Source organism: Sminthopsis crassicaudata, chromosome 2 (assembly GCF_048593235.1).
Source record: "Sminthopsis crassicaudata isolate SCR6 chromosome 2, ASM4859323v1, whole genome shotgun sequence".
Classification (NCBI taxonomy): Eukaryota; Metazoa; Chordata; class Mammalia; order Dasyuromorphia; family Dasyuridae; genus Sminthopsis; species Sminthopsis crassicaudata.
In genome coordinates this window covers 216,225,946-216,250,610 of record NC_133618.1, presented here as the reverse complement: position 1 = coordinate 216,250,610, position 24,665 = coordinate 216,225,946, and the positions used below count along the sequence as shown (strand labels likewise).

At 33.2% G+C, this 24,665-nt stretch overlaps 1 protein-coding gene across 1 annotated transcript in view; it reads right to left on the bottom strand.

The window, feature by feature from the left end:
* Positions 1–18,906: 18,906 nt before the first annotated feature.
* GAN (gigaxonin) overlaps positions 18,907–24,665 on the bottom strand; it is a 63,925-nt gene continuing 58,166 nt past the window's right edge. The window contains exons 9-11 of the mRNA XM_074288219.1: positions 24,012–24,140; positions 19,280–19,389; positions 18,907–19,190 (exon numbers count right to left, since the gene is read on the bottom strand). Coding sequence (XP_074144320.1) covers positions 19,009–19,190; positions 19,280–19,389; positions 24,012–24,140 — 421 coding nt within the window. The 3' untranslated portion in view covers positions 18,907–19,008. The remainder of the gene's footprint in view (positions 19,191–19,279; positions 19,390–24,011; positions 24,141–24,665) is intronic.

Here is a 24,665-nt window from a genome sequence, read left to right as displayed (position 1 = left end):
CATCTTCCTAAAATCCTTTCCACTTAATGCTTATTGAATGGATGTATAAAGATATGTGTCTGTGAGTAAATTCATGTAAACAGAGTGTGGAAATCAAGAGGAAATGGGGACAGCCACAGTGTGTGTAGAACATTTGCGTTTGGATCAAAACTTCTTACCCAAAGCAGAGCAGTTAAATTTTTGACTTTTTAAAATACTATTTTATTTTTTCCCAATTACATGTAAAGATATTTTTAAACATTCATTTTCTCAGATTTTGAGTTCCAAATTCTCTCTCTTCCTCTCTCCCCTCTCCTTTAGAAGGTAAACAATTTAAAATAGGTTATTTTAAAATTTTTATTTTATTTTAAAAAACAGAATAGGAAAAAAATTAAAAAGGAATACAAAACAAAAGAAAACTGTCATGTGCTCAGCAGAACATCAGGGAGGATTCAAAATACATAACAAATGACCAATTTATATATATTAGTAGAAATAAATTATATTCCTGAGTGTACATCTTTTCTTTACTTCCTTGCGAATTGTTCTTTTGTTCTCTGCTGCTCACTTTTTAAATTTTATTCTTCTTTCCTCCCCTTTTCATCCTCCTTCTCAAGTAGGCTATAGTTATGTATACATGTATACATATGTAGAACTGTACACATACATACACTGTTGCCCCCCATACACATCCACATATCTTGCTTGTGCCTTTAATTCTGCCTTGATATTACTTAATCTCCCCCACCCATGAATCCCTCTCCTTTGTCTTCTTCCCTCACTCTTTGCTTATCATCCACCTTATTTATAGGATTTTGGAGGGTGCTATACCTTTCATGGTATATATGTAGTGTTGCCCTATTTAACCCATTACTGATTTAAGAAAAAGGAAATGTCAAACCACTCTAGTATCTTTGTTGAGAAAACTTTGGGTCACAAGAAGTTGAACACAACTGAAATGCCTCCACAAAAACATTGTGTACGCTCTATCCCACTGATCCACGACTCCATTTCTGAGCCAGTACCAAACTGTTGAGAGCGGTAGCCCCTTGATATTCCTTGTTTGATCTCCAACTTCCTTTGGGACTTGGGACCTTTGATACAAGATCTGGTCAAACTAGTTTGGGCTATCTGAGCTGGCCGGGGTTTTACAGCCCCCATTCTAATCTACTCAGATAGACCAAATGCCAGCAGGAAATTCCTTTTTGGGAAGAGACTTCAGTCTGTCCCCAAAAGATAACAAGAGAGTCCTTATCTTATTTACATCACTCTCAGGAACCTCCTTACATCACTGCATCTGAATGATTGTGCTCTTGTATAAAACAATCCTCAAAAATCTATTCTTTGCAAAATTGGCCTTGTACTTTGCAGCCATTTTGCCCATTGGCGCTGCCAAACCCGCCCTTGGTTACTTTGGGGAAGGAAGGAGAGAGAGAAAAGGAACTGACCCATCTCGGTTTAGACCTCAGTTTACTCCTCATCATTTACTCCTCATCATATGGTTTGTTCTTAAGATTTATTTATTCTTTAGTATGATTTTATTTCCATTTTTAAAATCTATCTTTACATAGCTCCTTTGTTAAATGTAATTTTTATTGCATTATTATCTTAAAAAGATGCATTTAATATTTCTACTTTTCTGCATTTAACTGAGATTTTTATGCTGTAATATATGGCCAATTTTTATGTAGATGGCATGTACTGCTAATAAAAAGGTATATTTCTAATTCTCATTTTTTTTCCAGAGGTCTATCACATCAAACTTTTCTAAAATCTATTTACTGTCTTAACTTTTTTCTTATTTTTGGTTAGAGTTATCTAGTTTTGAGAAGGGAAAGTTGAAATTAACTAGTATAGTTTTACTATTTCCTCCTGTAATTCAAAAGTCTATCTCTCTATAATTTCTGTCTGTTGGTTCCACTTCTGTCCATTAAGGTTAAGCCCAATTTGCTCTTTTATTTACTGGTGGAAAATGCCAAAACAACTTTACTGAGTTTCTTCTATGACACAATAATCTTGTTTTAGATATACTTCAAAATAAATTATTACATCAGTTTGTACACTTTAGTAGTAGTCAGTGGCTAGAAAATTACCTGGTGGCAAAACCTTCTGGTAAAGCTTCTTCAAGATTTAGCTAGCCTGACCTTTGGATGATAATTGCACTTTTCAGATATTAAGATGCTATATCAAACAAAATAAGATTACTTTGGAAGACTCTTGAGGAAGATATAAAAAGTTCATCTTGTATGGAGTAAAGGTAAGAGTACTAAATTTGGAACCTGTAAATCCAGTCTCTGCTACTCATTGCTTCAGAGTCCTCAAAGCAAGTCAGTGTATCTAGGTATATCGTGGACATAATGAGAATTGGACTGGATGGAATTCTTAAATCTGTAGTACTAGAAAAGACATGATTTCCTCCCTTCATAGAATTTATAGACTAGTAACAGAAATATTTTGACATTGTTTTGAAAACTTTTAATATTTTTTCAAAGAATATTTATGCATTCTTTTGAGTTCTAAATTCTATCCTTCCTCCCTCTCTCCGACCAAGGCAAGGCAATATGTGAAATCATGCAAAACATTTTCATATATTTTTTTTTTAAATGAGAAAATTATACTTCAATTTATACAGCTCATCAGTTCTGTCTCTGGAGATGAGTTAACATTTTTCAGTATGAATCATTTGAAATTGTCTTGGATCATTTTATTATCTGAACCTAGCTTAAAGCATACTGTAGAAATCAAGAAGATCTCATAGATACTCTGAGGACAATGTATGGATCCTACTCAGGTCTGGGGTTTATCCAATGCTTTTATTTTGGGTTCCCTAAATTTGAATCTTTGTACATACTGATACTATCTCAATGGGCCTTGCTGGGAGAATTGCCCCTCTCAATAAAATTGAGGTTCCTATGCCAGTAATTCTCTGAAAGTCTATAAAATGTAAATCTTGGAGAGACAGTTTAGGGCGTTTTCTTCCGTGTTTCCTCTACCAAATACATTTCTTTTAAAAAGGATTTCAGATTTTAGGGGTCATTCTCATGATTAAAAAGGTTAGAGCAAAACCATAAATTTCCTGATTCAAAAAAGAAGAGCAATTTGCTTCCCACCATTTTAGCATTTTGTTTGCACCTCCCCATGTCTGATTGTGGGTAAGGGAAAACAATCACCTGAAGCTTCCTTGAACCAAGCCTCAGAGGATGCAAAGGAATTTAACAAAGGACATGTAGTCCACTGCTTATACCTGAAAAGTCTTCCATTTTCTAAAGGCCTGCAGAGTCATTTCCATGACTCACTGAAGAATCAAGACAGAACTTTAGTGGAAATCTTGATTTAAAAGCAGTATAAAACAGGTAATTTGTGATAAGGCAGCCATGCCATCCAAGTTTGAACCATTTTCCACCAGTTGTTTTGCCTGGTTTCTAGTTTACTACTTCAATGACAGCCCACAGCTTCCTTTTATATATTGTCTTCCTCTACTAGATTAACCCTGCAGTCTTTTTCTCCTTTGTATCCTGAGTGCTTAGCATAGTGCCCTGCACCTACTAGGCACTTAAATGCCAAGATAAGCTCTAAACAAATTCTACGTTCTCTGAGTTTCCCCCAGATTCTATTTTAAATGACCAATTAAGGCTTTTATTATAGTCAAGGAAGCAAAAGAAACTACATTAACATTTATCTTTCATATTCTTGGAAATAAGCAATCAAGCTTGGAACACTACAGTTCTCTGTACTCCCAAGTGCAGAGTGAAGCACTTTGTTTTTCTGTTTTATTTTCTTGCTCCCTCATCACCTTTTTTGGCAATATGTAAAATGTAAATATTTTGCTTGGTTTCACATATATGATAGGCATTATTGCTTGCCTTCTCAGTGATGGTGGGAAAAGATGGAAAGAAATTAGAGCTCAGAGAAAGAATCTGGAATTTAGAATTTTTAAAAAATGTAATGCTATAGACAAAAAAAAAAAAAAAAAAAAAAAAAAAAAAAAAAAGCTGGCCCAAAACTGGTTTGATGAGAGGGAGCACTAGGCCTGATTCTTAAACCCTTCTATTTTTCCTCTGATGTAATCCAGACTTGAGCCTACTTAATCTGAAGGGGCTGCCAAATCACTTCTTTTTTTTCTCCCATAAGTGAGACACTAGAGAATTAAAAACTATGGAATGAACTGATTATCCCTAATTTAAAGGAGATGAAAACAAATCAGGAATAAGGCATATTTAAATTATTTTTTTTTAAGAGCCAACATGAATCTCAGAAACACAGAATACCTTTTTCAATGAAATGATTTTATTTGGTTAGTTTATTAAACACCTTTTAAGACAATTCATTTTGGTCTGTACCCTTCTAAAAATATTTCAAGTTTTAAATGCACCTCCAAAACACAAAAGATTACTTTACCATACACAAATTTCAGATCAAAATACAACACTCTTTTCTCACAATTATAAAATCCAGTCAGTACAAACTATATTAAAAAAGATAAAACACTTTCACTGATCCTTGGTACAGTATTACAGAACAATGGCAATAAAGTCCCCAAAGCACAGTTGAAGTGCTTAACTAAGAGAACTTATCCCTTAGTTACTCAACTTTATACTGAATATGTAAACAAAATAAGTGCTACATAATCCAAAAAAGTGAACATATTCTTTTTGCATCAGTGTTAACTTGTAAATTGTAAAGCAATTTGTTAAGAAAGATTATTGATTTAAAAAACGCTTCTGATTTTTATCAATTCTATAATAGCAAAGGAATAGACAATTATTCCATGAATGAGCTAATTTGGACCTCAGAATGTGAAACAAAGGCATTTAATTAAAGCCCAGTAACACAATTGTTCCAACAGAATAGAAATTCTCAAGACAACTATCCTACTAGATTTAGAGACTGTCACTTGAGCCATTGATTTTTGCTTTTAACCTTTTAAACTCTATGTAGAAGTTTCAAAAAAACTAACCTTATAATTATTTCTGCTGTTAATCAATTTTCTGTAGGTCGCAAAGTACCATTAGAATTGCACATTTCTTTAAATATTATTTTTATCATGCATAATGTAACTTCATCTGAAGACAGGCTTAACTGTGCCTTATAACTTGGAACTTTTTTAGTTTATGAAAGCTGCAAATCTCTTTAGAAAGCCAATATTCACTCAGCTGTCCCATATTGGAAAAATCCACATTATGATTAAACTAAGTAAGGCTTATTTGTGCTTAACAGAATGAAATCCATTAGGAATTTATATTAGCAAATATCCTCATGACATTATTAAAAGAAAAGTATGGTTATAGAATAGAAAGGTCTGAGAAATTACTGATTCTTAAAGAGTCAAATTCAACCAACAGTTGTTTTAGAAGACAAGAGTAGGGTTGTCTGGAAAAGATCATGCATCAACCATGGATAACAAGCTTCTTTACACATTTCAAGTTTCACATATGATTCTCTTTCACATTCATAAACTGTAATAAGTCTCCATAGGTCATAATGTTTTATAAGAAAAGAAGGCTTTCTATCTGTCAAAGGTGCTACAGAAACCAATCCCACTGTAAGGATGGGACGATGTTTGAGGAACACCATGACCTCTTCTGTTTCTCAGACATAATTCAAAGCACTATATGAATTTCTCAGCATCTTGTCTAACATTTTTGCTATCAGTTCTGAACTGCCTGTATACTTGTACCATGATTCACAAATGCATAATTTTTTAAAACACTGAATCACTTTTGTTGGTAATTAGAAACAAGCATAAAAAAAGGACAAAATGAATGACTTGCAAAACATAGAATGGATTAAAATGTTTACCAAAAAATAAAGAACCCCACAATAAAACCTATTAGTTTTATAATACATGCTTATTGAGTAACTAAGTAATTATAATGTATTCTTTATTGCTCTTACCTACAAATGGTCACTTACACACTTCTCAATGTAATTAAGTCTAAATATGAGGTTTCATTCTCTTGTTATCTGAATTTTGTTGTATCTAATAGTCTGAAAGGTAGTAAATACTTATGCCATTTAATAATTTGACTTTAGAATACCTTGACCCCACATTTCCAAACTTAAACACTTAAAAAAAGTGGTTGGGCATATATACGTGGTAAAATAAGAACCTTGAAATGTTATAGTTTAGAAATACTTTTGAAGCAAAAAACAAAAACCAAAATAAAAACAAAACCAACAATCAAAACCACTCTTACTTTCATATATAGTAATGTTTTCTCTTATTGTTGTAAAAAAGAGATTATAATTTCAAACTCAATTCAAAGTTTGGATTCAGGTTTATTATTCAGAACTAAATGTGAATAATGAAACATTATTTAAGACAAAACATTAGCAAAAAGTGATTTTTAAAAATCCATCAATCTCTTTTTTACAGCTAGTATTTCTGCAAAAGTAAACAGCCATCTATTGTCAATTCACATCAAGGACAATTTTCATGCATTAAGCAAGTAACAATCCATTGTGTACCTAAGGAGCACTAGTTATTGCAAGGATTTGGCCAATGTCTGTTGAGATAGCTAAACAAGCTGATAGGAATAATGCTTACCTAGTTAGAAGATATCAATGGGGGTTTAGATTATTCCCTATTGTCCCATTCCCAAAAATAGACTCAGAGACTTCCTAAGGTTATATTTGGTGAATGGGAACAAGACTGAGGAACAGGAATTTTTGTTATAAAGGCAAATGGCCTATAACACCTAGAAGATGCCTGAGTAAACTGGCTTTCTAAGGGTCTCATTATATTCTTGGACTAGTCCCTGCATAAAATATGGTTGAACTGTCACACCTAATCTGGTGTCCAGGTACACAGATAACAACCTCTCTAAGACTAATTGACTATGGTCATTAAGTGTCTCTAAGGCACTTGTATGCCACATCAGTCTTAAAAGAGTGCCTTTTCTGATGCATGACAAGCAATTAAGAGAGATGGATATAGAGTCAAAGTATAGGGGCAGGAATTTGAGGAATAAATGAATCCAACATGAAAAATAGCCAAGAGAAATCTTTTTCTCATCTAAAAAGGTCCCTTATGCACCTTTAAAAAAAAGCAAGTGTCTTTTAAGGGAAGACTTATTCTCTCAAAATGGAGCATTCCAGGAATAGTTCTGGTTAATGAAACCTGAACAGCAAAATCAGTAATAGAACAAACAAAAGATGAGTGTAGATGAATGAAAAATACACAAAATAAAAAGGCAGCTACAACCAGATACACGTGTATTTTCCATACACACACATATTTACCATCTCCATAATCATGCTAAATTCTTAACAAAGCCTGTCAAGGACAGTGGCTTAAGTAGAAAATTATATACAGCTCCTTAATTACAAAATCTTAAAATTGAACAATGAGATTCACCATGAAAAATTAAAGACAAGGCACAGAATCACAGAAACTATTTTAAAGATTCTAGAAAAATTATCAAAGGTGATATAATTTACAATCTATTTATCAATCCCATCGACCCCAAAGAAATAAGTAGATTTGCAAATGTTCAAATCTGTGAGGCATTTGATCAGAAAAGATACTGAGCATAAATTGCTATTTAGAATGCCTTCAGAAACAATTCAAAACTATCTTCCTTTTGTGGCTGTTAACAGTTCCGATAGGTAAACAATTAGGATTCTCATGATTGAGATTTGGAAGGGACCTTTGAGATCATTTAATCCAACTCAGATGAATAAATTATAACCCATAAACTTGCCCAAGGAGATTTTTGGGCCCACAACTAATTGAGATTAAAAATGTGATTTATTTGAAACAAAATACATTGTTCTCAAGACATCTGAAAGTCAGGAAGGAAGAACTGTCAGAATATGGCTTTTGGAAAAGTTTAGTAATTAGAGATAACATTTTGAGGATCTATCACTTTTGTAGATTAAGATTAAAGACGGCTTGGTTTAGTAAAAATAGGAAGAAAAACTACACAGAGAATAATCCAAATTCTGAACAGCAAATGAAATTCTTAATTTTTAAAATGTGCTTTAAAAAAATCCAAATGAACAAAAATTTGTTAACCCAAGGTTCCCTTTTGGCAGAAAAATGAAAACTTATGTTAAAACAACAATTATCTTTTGTGTATAAGACACATACAAATTAAAGCATTCTCCCATCCCCTAATTCCAGGAGAATACTTAAAGGTTCATGTTAATTGTGTTGTTTTGCTCTTCCTCTTTTTTTCTAAAAAAAATTTTTTTGGCAGTAGTTAGGTATCATAGTGGATAGAATACCAGTCCTGAAGTCAAGAGGACAGGAATTCAAATTTGTTCTCAGACACTAAACACTTCCTAGATATGTGACCCGGAGGAAGTCATTTAACCCCAATTGCCTTAGGGGAAAAAATTGTTATAAGGGATGGCTCTCTGGAAGATGGGAGGAACCTCTGGATGGTATAAAAACAAAAGACAATCAATACAAATCTATCAAAAAAACACAAAAAGAGAACTGCTTTACAGAAATATCAAATCTGACCATGAACCTACTGTAAAAATCTTATTAATATCCCAGAACTTTTGGGATAGTGGGGATGGGAAGAAAGGGGGGTGTTTATTACCTCAGGAAGCTGACTAATGTGGTCAATTTCATTAGAAAAATCTTTATGTTAAGCTGTAATCAGTCTTACATTTATGTTTCCTTCAAATGATACAGAATTTAAAAATATTATTTTGTGCTTTTAACCTTCAAATCAATAACTTTTGAGTCAGTCATTAACCTGGATCTAAATATTACAAATACAAAAAGGGTGGCTCCACAAGAGTTCTAATTTCTTTCTGTGGGATGGGACCCACGAGGGGGTGGGGTGGGGAAGGAAGGAGAGGAAGATAACAAATCTATACCTACTTACTTATATGACTTAAAAGGGACCTCAGAGATCATCCAGTCCAACCTCCTCATTTTATAAACTGAGACTCAGGGAAGATCACAGACAATGAAATCTGGGATTTGAACCCTGATTAACTGATTTTAGAGCCATTGCTTCTTCTACTATTATCATATTGATTTAATATTTTGCCAAATTTCTAAATTTTCCAGAAATCTAATAAACAAGTTCTTTGTGTGGGCACAGATAATAATAAAGGAAAACTGTATGTGTACAATTAAGTCAATCATATAACCAATAAATTAGAAGCATCATGGACTTGCTATGTGTTCAGAAACTCAAATGTTTGGCCATTTCTGAGCTAAATAATAATTGCTCAATAAGAATTTCAGAAACAAGATATTTAATATTCTAGTCTCCAAATAACTTTTTTAAAAATATAATTCAACCTCTCTCCAGCAACTAAAAAAAAAAAAAAAAAATCACTTATTTTTAAAACCCTTTAATCCTATATGACCTCCAAGTTATAGGACATGGGCTGAAATAAGCACTTCTGGTCAATAAAACCCAGAATTTTATAACATACTTAATATTTTTAGAGTATTAACCAGACATTAACCCACTCATTTTAAAGAGGAAGAAATTGAAGCCCAGTGAGTTTAAGTGACTTGCTAAGGCATCACAGGAAGGGGCAGTTAGGATTCGAATCTAGGTCCTGTGTCTCACTTGTCCTTCCACTTGGATATTAATTTACTTTTGAACAGAAAGAATCAGGGGGAAAAATCTCACAATTCTCATCTTCAAGCTGCCTACTTACACAAATAGCTGCAAAATATGAGGAAATGGATAACAAAACTTACACCACAAAAATCCATGATCTGATGCTCATGCATTTTAGTCCTAGGAAAACTGCTCAGAGAGAAATGATATACTCTTTTTTTTTTTTTTTTTGAGGCTGGGGTTAAGTGACTTGCCCCGGGTCACACAGCTACAAAGTGTTAAGTGTCTGAGACCAGATTTGAACTCGGGTTCTCCTCAATTCCAGGCTGGTTCTCTATCCGCTGTGCCACCTACCTGCCCCCATGATATAATCTTTATAGGAAGATTAAAAGCATAAAACCAGAAGAGTAATGAAGATGGAAACAAAAAGATTGCACAGACAAGCCAATAGATAAGAAGAAAGAAAGTTAGAAAAATGCAGACACAAAAAGCTCAAAAAGACCTAGAAGCATTTAATATAACAATAAACAGTTCCATAAATCCCAACAGAATCTGAGGGCATCATCCAGGTCTAATTATTACTGAATAAGAACAAGTTAAAATTATATTCTTAAATATTAGGTCTATAATCCTAGATTCAGGGAGGCTAAAACTAATCTCAAATTCAGAATTCTAAACTGCACTGGGCAAAAGGGATTAAAAGTACACACTATGTCTGGTATCAAGTATAGGGAGTCCCAGGAAAAAGAGGAGACAAAAAGTTGCCTGAAGTTAGAGCTTGTGAGTAGCCCATTCACTTTAGCCTCTGCTGAACGAGACCTAGTCATAAAAAAAAAAAAAAAAGTATATAAAAGATGAGAAAATTAAAGTTTTACCAGCAGGAGTAGTAAGGGACGGTATGGTATGGTAGTTTAGAGTCATCTGTGTAGATATAAAGTGCTTAGCACAATGCCTGGCATGAAGTAGGCTTTTAATAAATATTTCTCCCCCCCCCACTCTTTCTCCATTTGTATCCTTACCCTTATTCCCCTATGACTTAAGTCATAATCTTGGTGACCAAAACTCCCTTTTCTGGATAATATTTCCTATTATCTCTTGTATTCTCTAATAGAATACAAACTACCTGAAAGCAGGGATTATGATATTTCACTTTTATATTTGTTTCTTTGACCCTTAGCCTAGGGCCTATACAAAGGAGAAGTTAAATAAATGCAATTTGATTGATAAGTACTTTGGCAGAGGAGTGGGCATTAACACTTTTTAACCATTAAGAGATCTTTAATATTCCAAATAACTGAATCAAGTTACTTGGTAGCTTTTAACTAGGCAATTCCTACACGAAAAGGACTCTTATTGGCCTAGGAGAATTAAACTTCCTTAAACACCAATCTCATAATTAAGTTAAATTGACAAGACACTGGGAAGATCGAAACCCAGATAATTTTCTCAGAATATATATGGTAAATTAGCCCCACTGTCATGAAAAACATTAGGAAAATTTGAAGATGTATCAATCAATAAACATTTTCTTAAGTGTCTTACCCTATGCCAGGTATTAAGTGCATCATTTTTACAAGAAAGAGAAAATAGATAAGCCATCAGTTTTCAGTATGAGATATCCAAAATAGATAACTATTCATGTCTTGGAAAGCTATTTTTACCATCATTCCAAATATTTTAGTGCTTTCATTAAAAAACTCATGAATATCTAAATAGGAGAAATAATTTAATAATCTAATTTAATATATCTATCAAAAGTAAAGTTGAATGAGAAAACAAACCTTAAGATGTTTAAACTAGGATGTAGTTAGGTAGAACAGTGGAAAAAACATAGACCCTGGCATCAGGAGGAACCGAGTTCAAATTTGGCTTAAGACACTTGATAATTTACTAGCTGTGTGACCCTGGGCAAGTTATTCAATTCTAACTACTTCACAAAATAAAATAAGACAAAATTATTAAACGACCATTCATAAACTGCCTTTTCTCAGAAGAAAAGCACTTCTGAGGAAATTAAAGTAAGTATTAAAGAAGTTACTAATCTAATCTCTTCACTGACTGGTTCTAGACTTCTGTCAAAGGAATCTTTAAGTTATCAGAATGTAAAGTAAAAGATCATTTTTTAAAAATGAGGTATATAAGAATAGATTTTCCAATAAAAAACAAGAGATTAAACAGGAAAGATGATAAAGCACTCTCTTTATACATATTTACAATATGCATAGAACTATTTTAAAAAATGAAGTTGTTGGTATAAATTTAATAAATTTAACCCAAAACTTAAAGATTTCTTTAAGATCCTTTTAAAAGGATCTTTTGAATTTGATGGAAAAGACTAATGAAATACATTATGAAAGACTATTATATGTATTGAAATATTTTAAAATTTCTTATTAAATATTACGTCAATATACAAATCAATCTTTTGGGGGAAGTATGAATTATCCTGAATGGTCACTCCTTATAATTCAATTAATTGCCTAGCTCACCAAATCTGCATTTTACTTCATGCCACAGAGAAAGACTTTGTAGTCTACTTTCTCAATATAATGTAGTTCATTATGTGACAATTAAAAAGGCCATGGAAGGCTCAAAATTTATGAGATCATGAGTGATCACTACCAATGAGGAAAGTAGAGGTCAAATTCTAGCTGGGCACTCCATATTTTAGAAGAAACAAAAAAGCAAAATTTCAATCTCAAAATAAGCTTATAAAACATGAAATAATTCTATGATGAAGTTTCATGTTGATTTATAATTTTAAAAGAGAATTAGAATAAATTCTTGAAATTTATTTCATTTAGAAAACCTCATTTGTTAAAATGGCAAGAATCCAGTCTTTTAGCATACTGTGCTATAATGCAGGCAATGCTTTACAAAAACAATCATGATGTTCCAAAAACAAAAACAAAAACAAAAAAAACCACATACCCGTAGCAAGAGGGACACTTTATATTAGAAAGTATTGTCCCTTTAAACAAGTAAAAATGTAAAAGCTCCGAATAGCTAAGTTGCTTAAAACAAAAACAAAAAACCAACAACTTTAGTAGACTTGGAGTTCTGTTTTGATCGATTCTTGACAGTATGTAAAATATCTACCTCCAGTTCAGCCTTCTTAAATACAAGATATTATTAACCATTCCTCACTATTAAAATAAAACTAAGGAAACTAAGGTATCATCATTGTAATGGTTTAATGTAATCTCCCTTTATTTGTGTCTGTTTTTAAAGGATGTTAAAAAAAAAATTCAAAATAGTTTCCCCAATTAGAAATAAAATTTTCTTTCCTTTTTGGAGTATAGCAACTGAAGACATTGCTTCTTCCCACTCTCCTTCAACACCCCCTCCAAAAACAAAAACAAAAAAATTCTGCTTTGTAAATTCCTAAAATTTTAAATCTGGGAAATTAGGCAATGGACATAACTTGGGTAGTGTTAAACACTTTACAGCAGAAATGTTTACCTTATAATTACATATTTACACACACACACATGAGAAAGCAACAGGGTATAATTTAAAACAAACAAACAAACAAACAAACAAAAAAACCCACTAGATTTAGATACAGGAGACCTTGGTTTAATTCTTGGCTCTTAAAATGTGTTTTATGTTTAAGGATTTGGATCTCCTTTTCCTCATCAGTAAAACAAGGGAGGTGGGATTGGAAGAAATATCAGGCCCTTTTCAGGGCTAAAATACTTTGATTTTCTGACAAGGACAGTGAACTACAAACTTAAAGGCTGAATTTCTGCTCCAGACACATTTCTTTTTGTAATTTTTGGCAGATCATTTTTTTTTTAGGGTTTTAAAGACCTCTCAAATATGCACAATGATGTTAACCTTATCCCCATTATGAAGATATCAGTGATCAACACTCTTAGTTTTAATGTATTTATCTCTCTTAAAATCCTATGTCACAAAAATGGATGCCATTAAGTTGTGAATAAGATACAACAGGCACTTCAAAATTTTTATTTCATACTATTTTCCCTACATTATTAGGACAGCACTTCCATACAAAAAACAAAACCACTTTTCTAGGGACTAGCAATATGAGCTACTATTACAACGACTATCTTATTTCTTTCAGGATACTCTGAGAACCATCAATTAGGCCTTTAGTTTTCTGTAGGGAAAACTTATCTTTTATATTCACAATCCCTACAACTCTCAGAAAACACACACAAGAAGTTGATTTAGTGAGGGAATATCTGCTGACTGCCTTTTCTGTTTGTCCAGATGCCATGTGAACTTTTAATGGCTGCTTGTTTCTTCATAGTATTCAGAGGCAGCTAATTAAAAAGAAAAGGACTTGCTTAGTTCTAAGATTCTTCACTTCATAGTGGTTTTTGAGGGACCCTATGGTTCTGATAGTGAGAGCTTTTTTTCAGTGATCAAAGGTCTGTATGTATGTTAGTTTATTTCTTCGAATCCAAGAGAATATGAAAATTGACCACAAGCAAGTTCCCATCCCTCTTGGAAACCAACATACTAAGAAGTGTTAATATAATCTTTTTAATCATCCTCTTGAAAATGGTTTTGGATTATAGATTTTATATGCTGCAGCAAAAATGTATCAAATATTTTAATGAAACAAAAAGGGTTAATGGAATTCCCTACATGCTTAACCTACTAATAATGAATATCATGGGCACTAGGGAAGAGAGTCCTCTCTGTATGGCACACTAATAGAAAGGAAAGTTGATTTTGTTACTTACAGCAGGGTATTTTTCCATTTCTTATTTACCCAACACAGCATATGTCCTTGGGAACAAGCCCAATTTGTAAATTAAGACAATGATACTTTCAAGCTAAATACATCACCAAAAATGTACCAGTATAATTTTAATATAGCATGGTGAAAACTTAAAAATGTATTTTAAGTTCCCTTATTTCTAAAACATCTCATAAAATTTTTATCTTGTTGCAGAGAATGCCTATTTCTAGTTACTAATCCTACATGACTTTGCCACTAAATTAAATATTACTCCTAGACATTTCCTAAATAGCATGTCTCTGTATATGTTCTCCTAGACATTTCCTAAATAGCATGTCTCTGTATAGCACAAAACATATATCAATAGTTTTACTTGATAAACAAGACTTTTTAATTTAATTAAAAAACCCCACAAAACCTAGCAAACTCATTAAAATCTATCAATATTCAATATTTATACTCAACATGGATTTTATTGCCTAATTATTCATTAACACAGCAGTTTAAAACTGAAGATCAGTAGGTTATAGAACAAATCTGAAGCACCAAATGTTGGTAACATATACAGACCAGAACTAAAATTTTAAAAACAACAAATTAACATTCATGCTAAAACAACATACCAAACAACATATAAGCATGCATACAGCTATACAAACACATACATACATACACTCACTCTTCACAGGATATAAACGTCCTCAAAAACGAAAAAATATCTTCATCCCAATTTTTTGTTTCCTTTGAAAATCCATTCTTGGAGAAAATCATAATTTTAGATCATCTAATCCAATCTCCTTCCCTCATTACCATTCACTAAAACACAAACTTTTCTACTTCTCTCCCAGAGCATGTGGCCATAGAAAGAATAAAACTAATATATACCGTAGTATAAAGGAGACATTTAATACTTCCACTTGCTTTGACATCCTGAGATAACTCTCCTTCTATAGGTGAGATTGTGAACATGAATTGCACTTTTACCCGAAGGTGTTTATATTTAAAATTTTAAGACCTATTATCAGCTGCCAATCACTATATACATGATTGGGACAAGTACCCTAATGAAAAGGAGTTTGAAAAATGCATCCATCACAATATGACGTTATTTCAAGGCATAAGTGGAATATTGAACATAAATCTGCATAAAATAAGTTAAAATTACTTTCCAATACTGAAGTAGTTCTAATTTTAAAACAAAAAAAATTCCACTATTTATTTTAGAACATGATGATATTAAATACATCCCTGCACTTTAACATAAGATTTTTGTAATACTTATATATACAGTTAAAATAACATATACAGTTAAAATAATAGTTTGGCACTTAGCAGCTTTTGTTGGTTATTGCATACTTGATCATATAGCAAGTCTATTTCACAAACATTATATAATTTGGGTAGCTACATCATAAGCTGATTTTTTAAAAAATCATTTTTATTAAGGTTAATTTATCGAATTACATAGGTATAGAAATATTTCAAGTGTGAATCTATTAACTAAAAAAAAATCCTGTGAATTTCTTTTTTGAAGAGATTCTTCCCCTCAAGTATAAGCTGCTATTAATATTCCTACCATTATTTGGAGAAGCATTATAAAATTTTGACAAAAATCACACATACATAAAATAAACAGTGGCTTTAACAAAGATACCAAAGTCTCCCTTCAAACAAATCTCAACTATTATTTTGAACATTTGCCCAACACTGCAATTCTAGGTGAAAAGCACCTGGCACAAGGTATTGCAGCCTGGAAATCATCTTTGGAGATTTTTTTTTCTTCTGTAACTAGTACCTAATTTTAAAAGTATTTTCTACTCCTTCACTGTGGCATCTTCTTGGCTTTACTTGAAATGTGTCTTCATTGCTGACTTGCTTTGATTAAAAGATAACATCATTATGAAAATTTGCACAAAACAACTGGTGTTGGGATACACCAAGAGGAAAAAAACCTGGTTTAATTTAAACAATTATCTAACATTATTGTCAAGCAAAGCCAGCCCAATGGCTTCAGTGCAGCATATAAATTTCCAGTGTGAAATACAAAACCTGGTAACTTCACACACAAACATCTCAGGGCCAGAAGGGAAAGATACTGTGCTATACACAGCCTTCTTCAGGATTCTTTTGGCACAGTCTTTATAGTGCACATCTGGTCAGAAAGTACATATACTTGAATCCATTTCAGTAAAACTGTGTTATCTTCTGACAGGCATGAGAGGAGGGAAAAAAAGCACATCAATCACCTTTTACACTTTTTGCTAGTTGGTAGATAAACATGATGGAAAATTTTTTATATGCATGATGACAGCATATAAATATTCCACACAAAAAGTTTCTACAAGAAACCCTTGCTTATAACCAAAGCTTACCATTTATTAAATGTTGAGATAGATCCTGCTAATTAGGTCTGACACTAGCAGAATTTGCAACCATATATACTAAGAAAAATAAGTAGTAAAAAATTAATAAAAACTAAGCATATCAAGCTGGCCAGAAAGTTTGATATTGCATAAAGTTCAGATTATGAACATTTAAGAGTGAAAAACAGAGTATTTTAAAATAAAGGTTCTGCTAAAATGAAGAGTCTTTTTTGCTAGGGAAGAGGTGAGGTTTTGAGGGAGGAAAGGAGAGAAAAGGAAGAGGATTTGTTTTTTCCCCAACCATGATATGTAAGCTTAGTTTGTTATATTATTGACAAAATAAAATAAAGTTGAGGTAGGTAGTTTATTCTACCAGCCGATCTTTACTCATACTACCATAGTTTGATTAAGAAGTCTTATTGGTGAACAATATTGGAAAGAGTCTTCTGATTAGGCAAAATGCTTTCTAAATAGTGTTCAACTCAAACAGTAGTAAACAAGATATCATGTGCTTTAGAATAAAGATTTCCTTAAAAACATGTTTTTAAATCTAAGATATGTTACCTGGACAGTTTCCTTTATAACTAGCAGCCTTACATTTTGTTTTTCTGACAAAACTTTTTTGTCAATATTTTTCTTGCTTATTAAAATCTTCAGACCTATTAAACCATTGAGTTTTGGTTAACTGATGATGGAAGAAGGTTATTTCCTAAGATCCTTCATAAACTCCAAAAAGGTTAGCTCAGAAATAATTTCAAGTCTTTGAGAGGATTCTGGGAAGATAGCAGAATAAGTCAAAAAAACTTTCAGTTCTCCAAATTTCCTCCACAACCCCCCCCCCAAAAAAAAAACCAGAGCATTTCCTCAGAGGGAATAGAAGGAATGTAGAGCAGCAGAAATAAACAAAAGTCAGGGTAAAGCAGTTGTTTTCCTAAGACAACTTAAGAAGACCCCCAGGAAAGATACATCCTCTAGGAGTGGAGTTTCAGCCTGAGTGAGAAGCGAACACCTCCAAGCCAACTCTGTGGAATCAACAAAAACAAGTCCTGAGAGCAGCTGGGGTTGGGAGGCATCCTCAACCTTAAAAACTTTCATCTCGTAGTGTCGGGGTATGACAACTGAGTAGAAAATTGAAGGACCTTCCACTGTCAAGGGAAGCAAAGCACAACTGTGCTGAAAAGATATCTCCTAGGCTAGGCTGCCACTGTGGGGGAGAAGGAACTAGCACACACCTGATGAATGCAATAGCAGAGGAGTTAGGATGTTCCTGGCTATGGGCATTTGTAGGAGAGAGGAGTTACAGGTTTCCATTCCAGGGCAGAGAGGACAGTTGTAGTTTACAGTCACTGAAAGGACCACGGGGAGCAAGATCATTTGTGAGATAGCATGGCTCTGGTTCCCAGTCTTGGTTTAGGAGAGGAGAGGATAGCCCTGGTTAAGCTTTGTGAGACAGACCTCAGAAAGTAATAGTAATAAGAACCTGAGGCATGGGGCATCATTCTCTATATGCTGGGACTAGAACTTGATTACACTAACAGTTGCTAAAAACAAAGTAAAACAAAAATAAATAAAAATGAGTAAGCAAAAGAGAAAGAACCCAACCATATATATCTACTATGGGAATGAAGAAGATCTGGGTTCATATTCAGAGGAAGATAATGGAGCATAATTTCAAGTCTTCTCTTAGCATAAGAGAGAAGTCAGCAGCTTCTTTAAATTCATGAGGGCTGCCTCCTGTATATACTGCTTACACTATTCAGATGGAGTGCTTAAAAAGATAGAATTCTATTATTTCCTTAGTTGCAACTGATCATAATATATATATGTTTAAATATATATATATATATATTTATAGATTCTCCTGATTGCACTAGTAACCAATAGACCTGGGTCCACATTCACTCTCTCAGGCATAAGCACAGACCTTAAGTTGGTGGGCAGAGCTGGGCACGACTGCTGTAGAGAAGCATTTGTTGTATGCTTAGAGACATTGGTTTCTTACAGATTTTCTGTATACCAAAGCCACCTACTTTAATATAGCAGACTTAGTAAAAAGGAATTCCCATTGGGGAAAATGCACCTTAGTGTTTTAGTTTTTGTTTTTAGTTTTAACATTCTATAAGTCCCATTTCCCTTCTGTTTCTTGGTACTGATGATTTTTCATCAGTCCACAAGCTTCTGACTATAAAAGTTCATTCATTCACCTAAGGTTGTTTTGGAATAGTTACTTTCTCCCCCAACAAGAGCTAAAACTCATGCTTTTAAGCATTACAACCCCCCAAGAGTTACCATACCAAATCACAGTGTAGAGAGTTAAGTTTTAGTCGTTCTCTCTGTTCTGCCTTATCTAAAGCTAGGTTCTGGTGCACGATGTCAGGTTCTTGCTTCTATTCCACTTCCAAGAGAGCCTTCAAGGAGAAGGAACACGGATGCGGAATAGGCCTTGCTTAAGCTGCAGTCGGAAAAGCTTGCAATTTGCAATTCTCAAGGCAGCACAGCCAGTGCGACGAAGGTCTGATGGAAAGAGTGGTTTAGTGTGGTGCCAAGTGCCTGTGCTTCTTTTAAACTCGCGAACATAGTCATAGTTGGTACCTAAATAAAAACCAGGAAATGTAAATAAATATTAAAAAAGAATCATTCAGGAATAGCTTCAACAAAAATGCAATCTTTAACATTCTAACCTGTATCAAGATCTCCAATCACATAGATACTGGCCCCAATAGGAACAGCTCCATAAACAAAAGAGGAACTTGCTGGGATGCATAAATTCTGGTCAGTAAGATAAATCCATCTGAAAGAAAATGCATTTCTTTTTAGAAAAGTCAAAAGAAGAAATATGATAGCCATACAAATGTTAGAAAAGTTTAAGCACAATACAAGATATGTCCAAGTAACTGTCAAAAAATTATGATTACATCTTGAAACCTTCCCCAAAAGTATGTGGGACAAGAGATCAGGCAGCTTATAACTCTAGATTTCAATGATTCTAATGAGAAAGGAAAAATAGGCAAAATTCAATTCAACTTCACTTTTGAAATTCCACAATATATTTTTCACAATTCCATTCAAAATAAAATCTAAACATCACTTCTACACATAATAATGAATAAATTACTTCAGCTTATTTCCCATTTCCTGCAATATCCTGATCCCTCCTCTTCTTGCTATTATCTTTCAAAATCAAGAAAGTCCCACCTCTTCTGTGAATCCAGTCAGTTAATCATACAATATTTGTTTAGCACCTATGTTACAAGTACTGTGCTAAGTACTTGAGGATAGAAACATTAAAAAAAACACTAATGGTGGAGACAAGATGTAGACAATTATGCACAAACTAGTTATATAGAGAATAAATTGGAATTAATTAACAGAGGGAAGATACTAGAATTAAGAAGGATTGGGAAAAGCATTCTATAGAAGACAGAATTTTAGCTGGTACTTGAAGAAAGTCAGGGAAACTAAAAAGCAGAGATGAAGAGGGAAAGAATTCCATACAGAGAAAGATGAGCAAGGAAAATGCAGAATACAGAGATGGAATCTCTTATGGAGGAATAGCAAGAAAGTCACTGAATAGAATAGTATGCTCAGGATAAAGAATGATGTTATTTAAAAAAAAAAAAAAAGCAAGTGAGGGAGAGTGTTATGAAAGGTTTTCAATGCCAAACAGAATTTTTTAGTTGCTCTGGAGATGATAGGGAAATTAAGAAATAGGGGATGACATGGTCAGACTTGCACTTTAGAAGACTTCTTTGACCATGGAGCAGAGAATGGACTGGAGACTTGAGGCAGGGAGACCAACCAAACTACTGAAGCAGCCCAGGTGTGAGCTGATGAGGGCCTACAATGAGGGACAACCTAGAAATGGTAAGGAATGAGAAGGATCAAGAAACATTTTTACTCCCCCCCCCCCCACCTTGACCAGTGAATTGGGGGAGAGACTGTAAGTGTAGCACTGGAAAGAACAGAAAATATGTGTCATCAGGAGGGAGTGAGGTCTCAGGTAGGGCTAGAAGACAAAAGAGCGGAGAAAGGAAGAAATTGAAGATAAAAGCCAAGGTCGTTATCTATAAAGCAGACATTCCAGACAGCATGGTAGAAGGAGTATATAACTTTAAAATGGGATGTTGAGGGATTGAGTGGAATGGGAATAAGGAATCAGAAGTGTGGATTGAGTGTATGCTCCTCTTTTAGTGATTCAGAACAATTTTTTTCATATTGCTGTTGATAGCTTGGATTTCTTCCTTTGAAAATTGCTTGTTTTATATTTTTACCATGTTTACCATATATTGGATTACTTGCCATCCAGGGGAGGGGATAAGAAGGGAAGGGGAAATTGGAACTCAAAATTTTGCAAGGGTCAATGTTGAAAAATTATCCATGTATGTGTTTTGAAAATAAAAAGCTTTAATAAAAAAATAATTTAAAAAAAAAGAAAATTGGGTGTTCAATTTCTTTTGATCATTTATAGACTAGAGAATGGCTATTACTCTCTAATAAAGATCAATTCCTTGGAAATCATCTTAAAAATGAAACATCAATCAATTCTGATGGATGTGGCCATTTTCAACAATGAGAGGAACCAAATCAGTTCCAATAGAGCAGTAATGAACTGAACCATCTACACTCAGCGAAAGAACTCTAGGAGTTGACTATGAACCACTACATAGAATTCCTAATGCCTCTATTTTTGTACACCTGCATTTCTGATTTCCTTTACAGGCTAATTGTACATTATTTCAAAGTCCGATTCTTTTTGTACAGCAAAACAACTGTTTGGACATGCATACATATATTGTATTTAATTTTACTTTAACATATTTAACATGTACTGGGTCAACCTGCCATCTATGGGGGGAAGAAGGGGGAAAATTAGAACAAAAGGTTTGGCAATTATCAATGTTGTAAAATTACCCATGCATATATCTGGTAAACAAAAGCTATTATTAAAAAAAAAAAAAAAAAAAAAAGAAACATCAGAGGAATTTGTTGCCAAGATAGCTCCCCAACTGTTTCTCTTCTAACTGTATTGTATTCTAATTGTAATGAGGTTGTTAAAATTTGAAATGACCCTTTGTATCTTTTTTTAAACAAATGTATTATTTTTAACATACACTATTTTTTTTTAAAGTCTTGGATTCTCTTCCTCCTCACTACTCTCCCGTCCATTGAGAAGGTAGGCAATGTGATATCAATTATTCATATGAAATGATGCAAAGCATATTAAGTCATGCTACAAAAACACAGCAGAAAAAAAGTGAAAAATATACTTCAATGTCTACATCATGTATTGATTTGGAACTTATCTAGTACATGATGTTATAAAATATAATTTCTGCCAGATTGTTTTCAGTTTATCAGCAGTTTTGGGGAATAGTTTAACACATTATGAAGGGAATGGATACTAGTTACTGTAGGAAAGATGTGAGGGATGAATGCTGGGAGAATATTTAAAGTTAGCAGAACAAATTATACTTTAACAATTATAATATAAAAAACAACTTTGAAATACTTAAGAACTACGATCAATACAATAATCAATCATGATTTATTTCAGATAAATGATGAAGCCTATTTATTACTGACACCTCAAGAGAAAGGTAATGGACTCAAGAAACAGAGACATAAATGGCTAATGGGAGAAATATTTTTACTTTACTATGTATTAATTCTAAAATTCTAGTTCTAATTAAAAAAGGTCAATAAATAGAAAGATGGCAGAAAGTGACATCTTTTCTGACTGTTGAATGAGTAATGAAAACAAGGTGGAATAAAAAGTAAAAAATGGAAACATTTTGCTACATTTACATGGTGCAGGAAATGGCAAAATGCCTTGGAAGCTTCTAAGTAAAAGAACCATGCCTTATTTAATCTTGTATCTCTCCCCTAATTACTTGTATGCTTTATGGAACTAAACTATGAAATAAAGGTAAAAGTTTGGAAGAATGGTAGAAAAGAATAGTAATGAAAAGCAAAATAAATGGCAGGAAATAAGAATTTCCAGCAGAACTATTAATGAAATTGGTTAAATTTTAATTTATGTTTACATAAATCAGCGGGACCAATCAGCCTAAGCCATTTGGCTGACTCTAAAAGCAAAGTGGTATAGAAATAACCTACATGTAATTAATAGATAGGATCACTCCTACTAGCTACTATATGAATGTTAGTCACTTATTCTCAGGCAGCGATCTATTAGCAGATATTAAAAATTTGAGTTCATTTATATGAATATACCCTGCCAACTTTCTTAACAATATTCTACACAAAAAGGGTTCAGAATATGTTACTAACAGAAACAAGACTAAGACATCCTGTTATTGTTTAAAGGCTATTACAATAAAAAATTATAATGGAGGAATTAACTGTGGGTTGCAGGAGATGGTCAACAGTAAGATAAAAATATGACAAAGTTCAATATGTAAGAATGAGAAGAAATGACAAGAATCTATTGCAACAAGGAGAGAACCTTTGACAATCTAGGCAAGTTCTTATCCAGGGCTCTATAAATTTGTTTTTATAAACATGTTTGTTACTGCATTTTAATCTGATTGGCTTTCTTGGCAATCTTATATATTTCAATTTATTCACTTAAAAATATTCTGTAAGTCCCCAGGTTTCACCAGATTTCCAGAAGGGTCCATGACAAAAAAAAAAAAAAAAAAAAAATTTAAACTCTTACTTTAGGTACATGTCGGCAATACCATATATATGTAATTGCAAAATCATATATATTTAATTGCTAGGTTAGATATGTTAAGTAATAAGGATGAAAACTTGTTTTACCATTGTTCATTATTGTAATTATCTTAGAAATATTCAAGTATCAGCATACCTTTAGTTAGTAGATCTTTTACTCTTGTAGAAGTTATTACAGGAGTTAAAGACTTCAATGTCCTTTTCAAACTCTCTAAAACACGTATAAACCACACTAATTAAAATAGTAGTCTATTTCCCTTCCAATATGGGTTCTCAGTCACAATGGAGAAAAATGATTTAAAGCTATTAAAATGAAATATTCCCCAAATTAATTAAGATTTTTGTACCTTTAGTGAATGGTTCTGAAATAACAATAACTTACTTTTGTTTCCCCTCTCCCCCCAACCCCAACTTAAGAATATGAAGTTCAATTTGGTGCTACAGCACCCCCTTCTGGTAAACTTTGAGATCAAAGTCAAAATTAAAATGATCACTCTTTTCCATAATTTGGGGTTTTTGTGGCAAAGATCCTAGAGTGGTTTGCCATTTCCTTCTCCAGCTTATTTTACAAATGAGGTGACTGAGGCAAACAGGATGAAGTGATTTTCCCTGGCCCACATAAGTCAGTAAATGTCTGAGGCCAGATTTGAACTCTTCCCAATTCCAATAATCCCTTTCTTTGATGGATTATAGTCTAACCAGGAATAGATAATTTACCTTTTAAATTCATCATGGTAGAATTCTGATTTGCATGTCACCATCTCATTGTTTTGACCTTCTTCACGAGTTCTGACTCCACCAAATACATAGAGTTCTAAGGCAACTCCACAAGCCACGGCCCCAAATCTGACATATCAAGAATAGTGTGTTAAATATTAGATACACATATTGGTTTGTACAGTCATCTTATTTTAAGCCTCTAGCTTGCTTTAATTCTGAAAGTTTTCTGATGTACGTGTGATTTTCTATTTTTTGGGGGAGTATAACTTATTGATTGAATAAATGCTTTTCACATGGTTAAGTATTATAGAAAAGCATATTATTAGCTTTCTTTTTCTTTTTTTCTTTCTTTTTTTTTTTTGGAGGCTGGGGTTAAGTGACTTGCCCAGGGTCACACAGCTAGGAAGTGTTAAGTGTCTGAGACCAGATTTGAACTCCTGAATTCAAGGCTGGTGCTCTAACCACTGTGCCATCTAGCTGCCCCTATTATTAGCTTTCAAATATAAAAATGTGATCTTATATTTATAAGACAGACTAAAACAAAATACAGGAAATACTAAAGAGTTTAGTAAGAATTACTTTGTCTTAAGTATTCAGAAAGTCAATATCCAGTATAGAACATATACTAATAACATCACAGTTTCTATTATT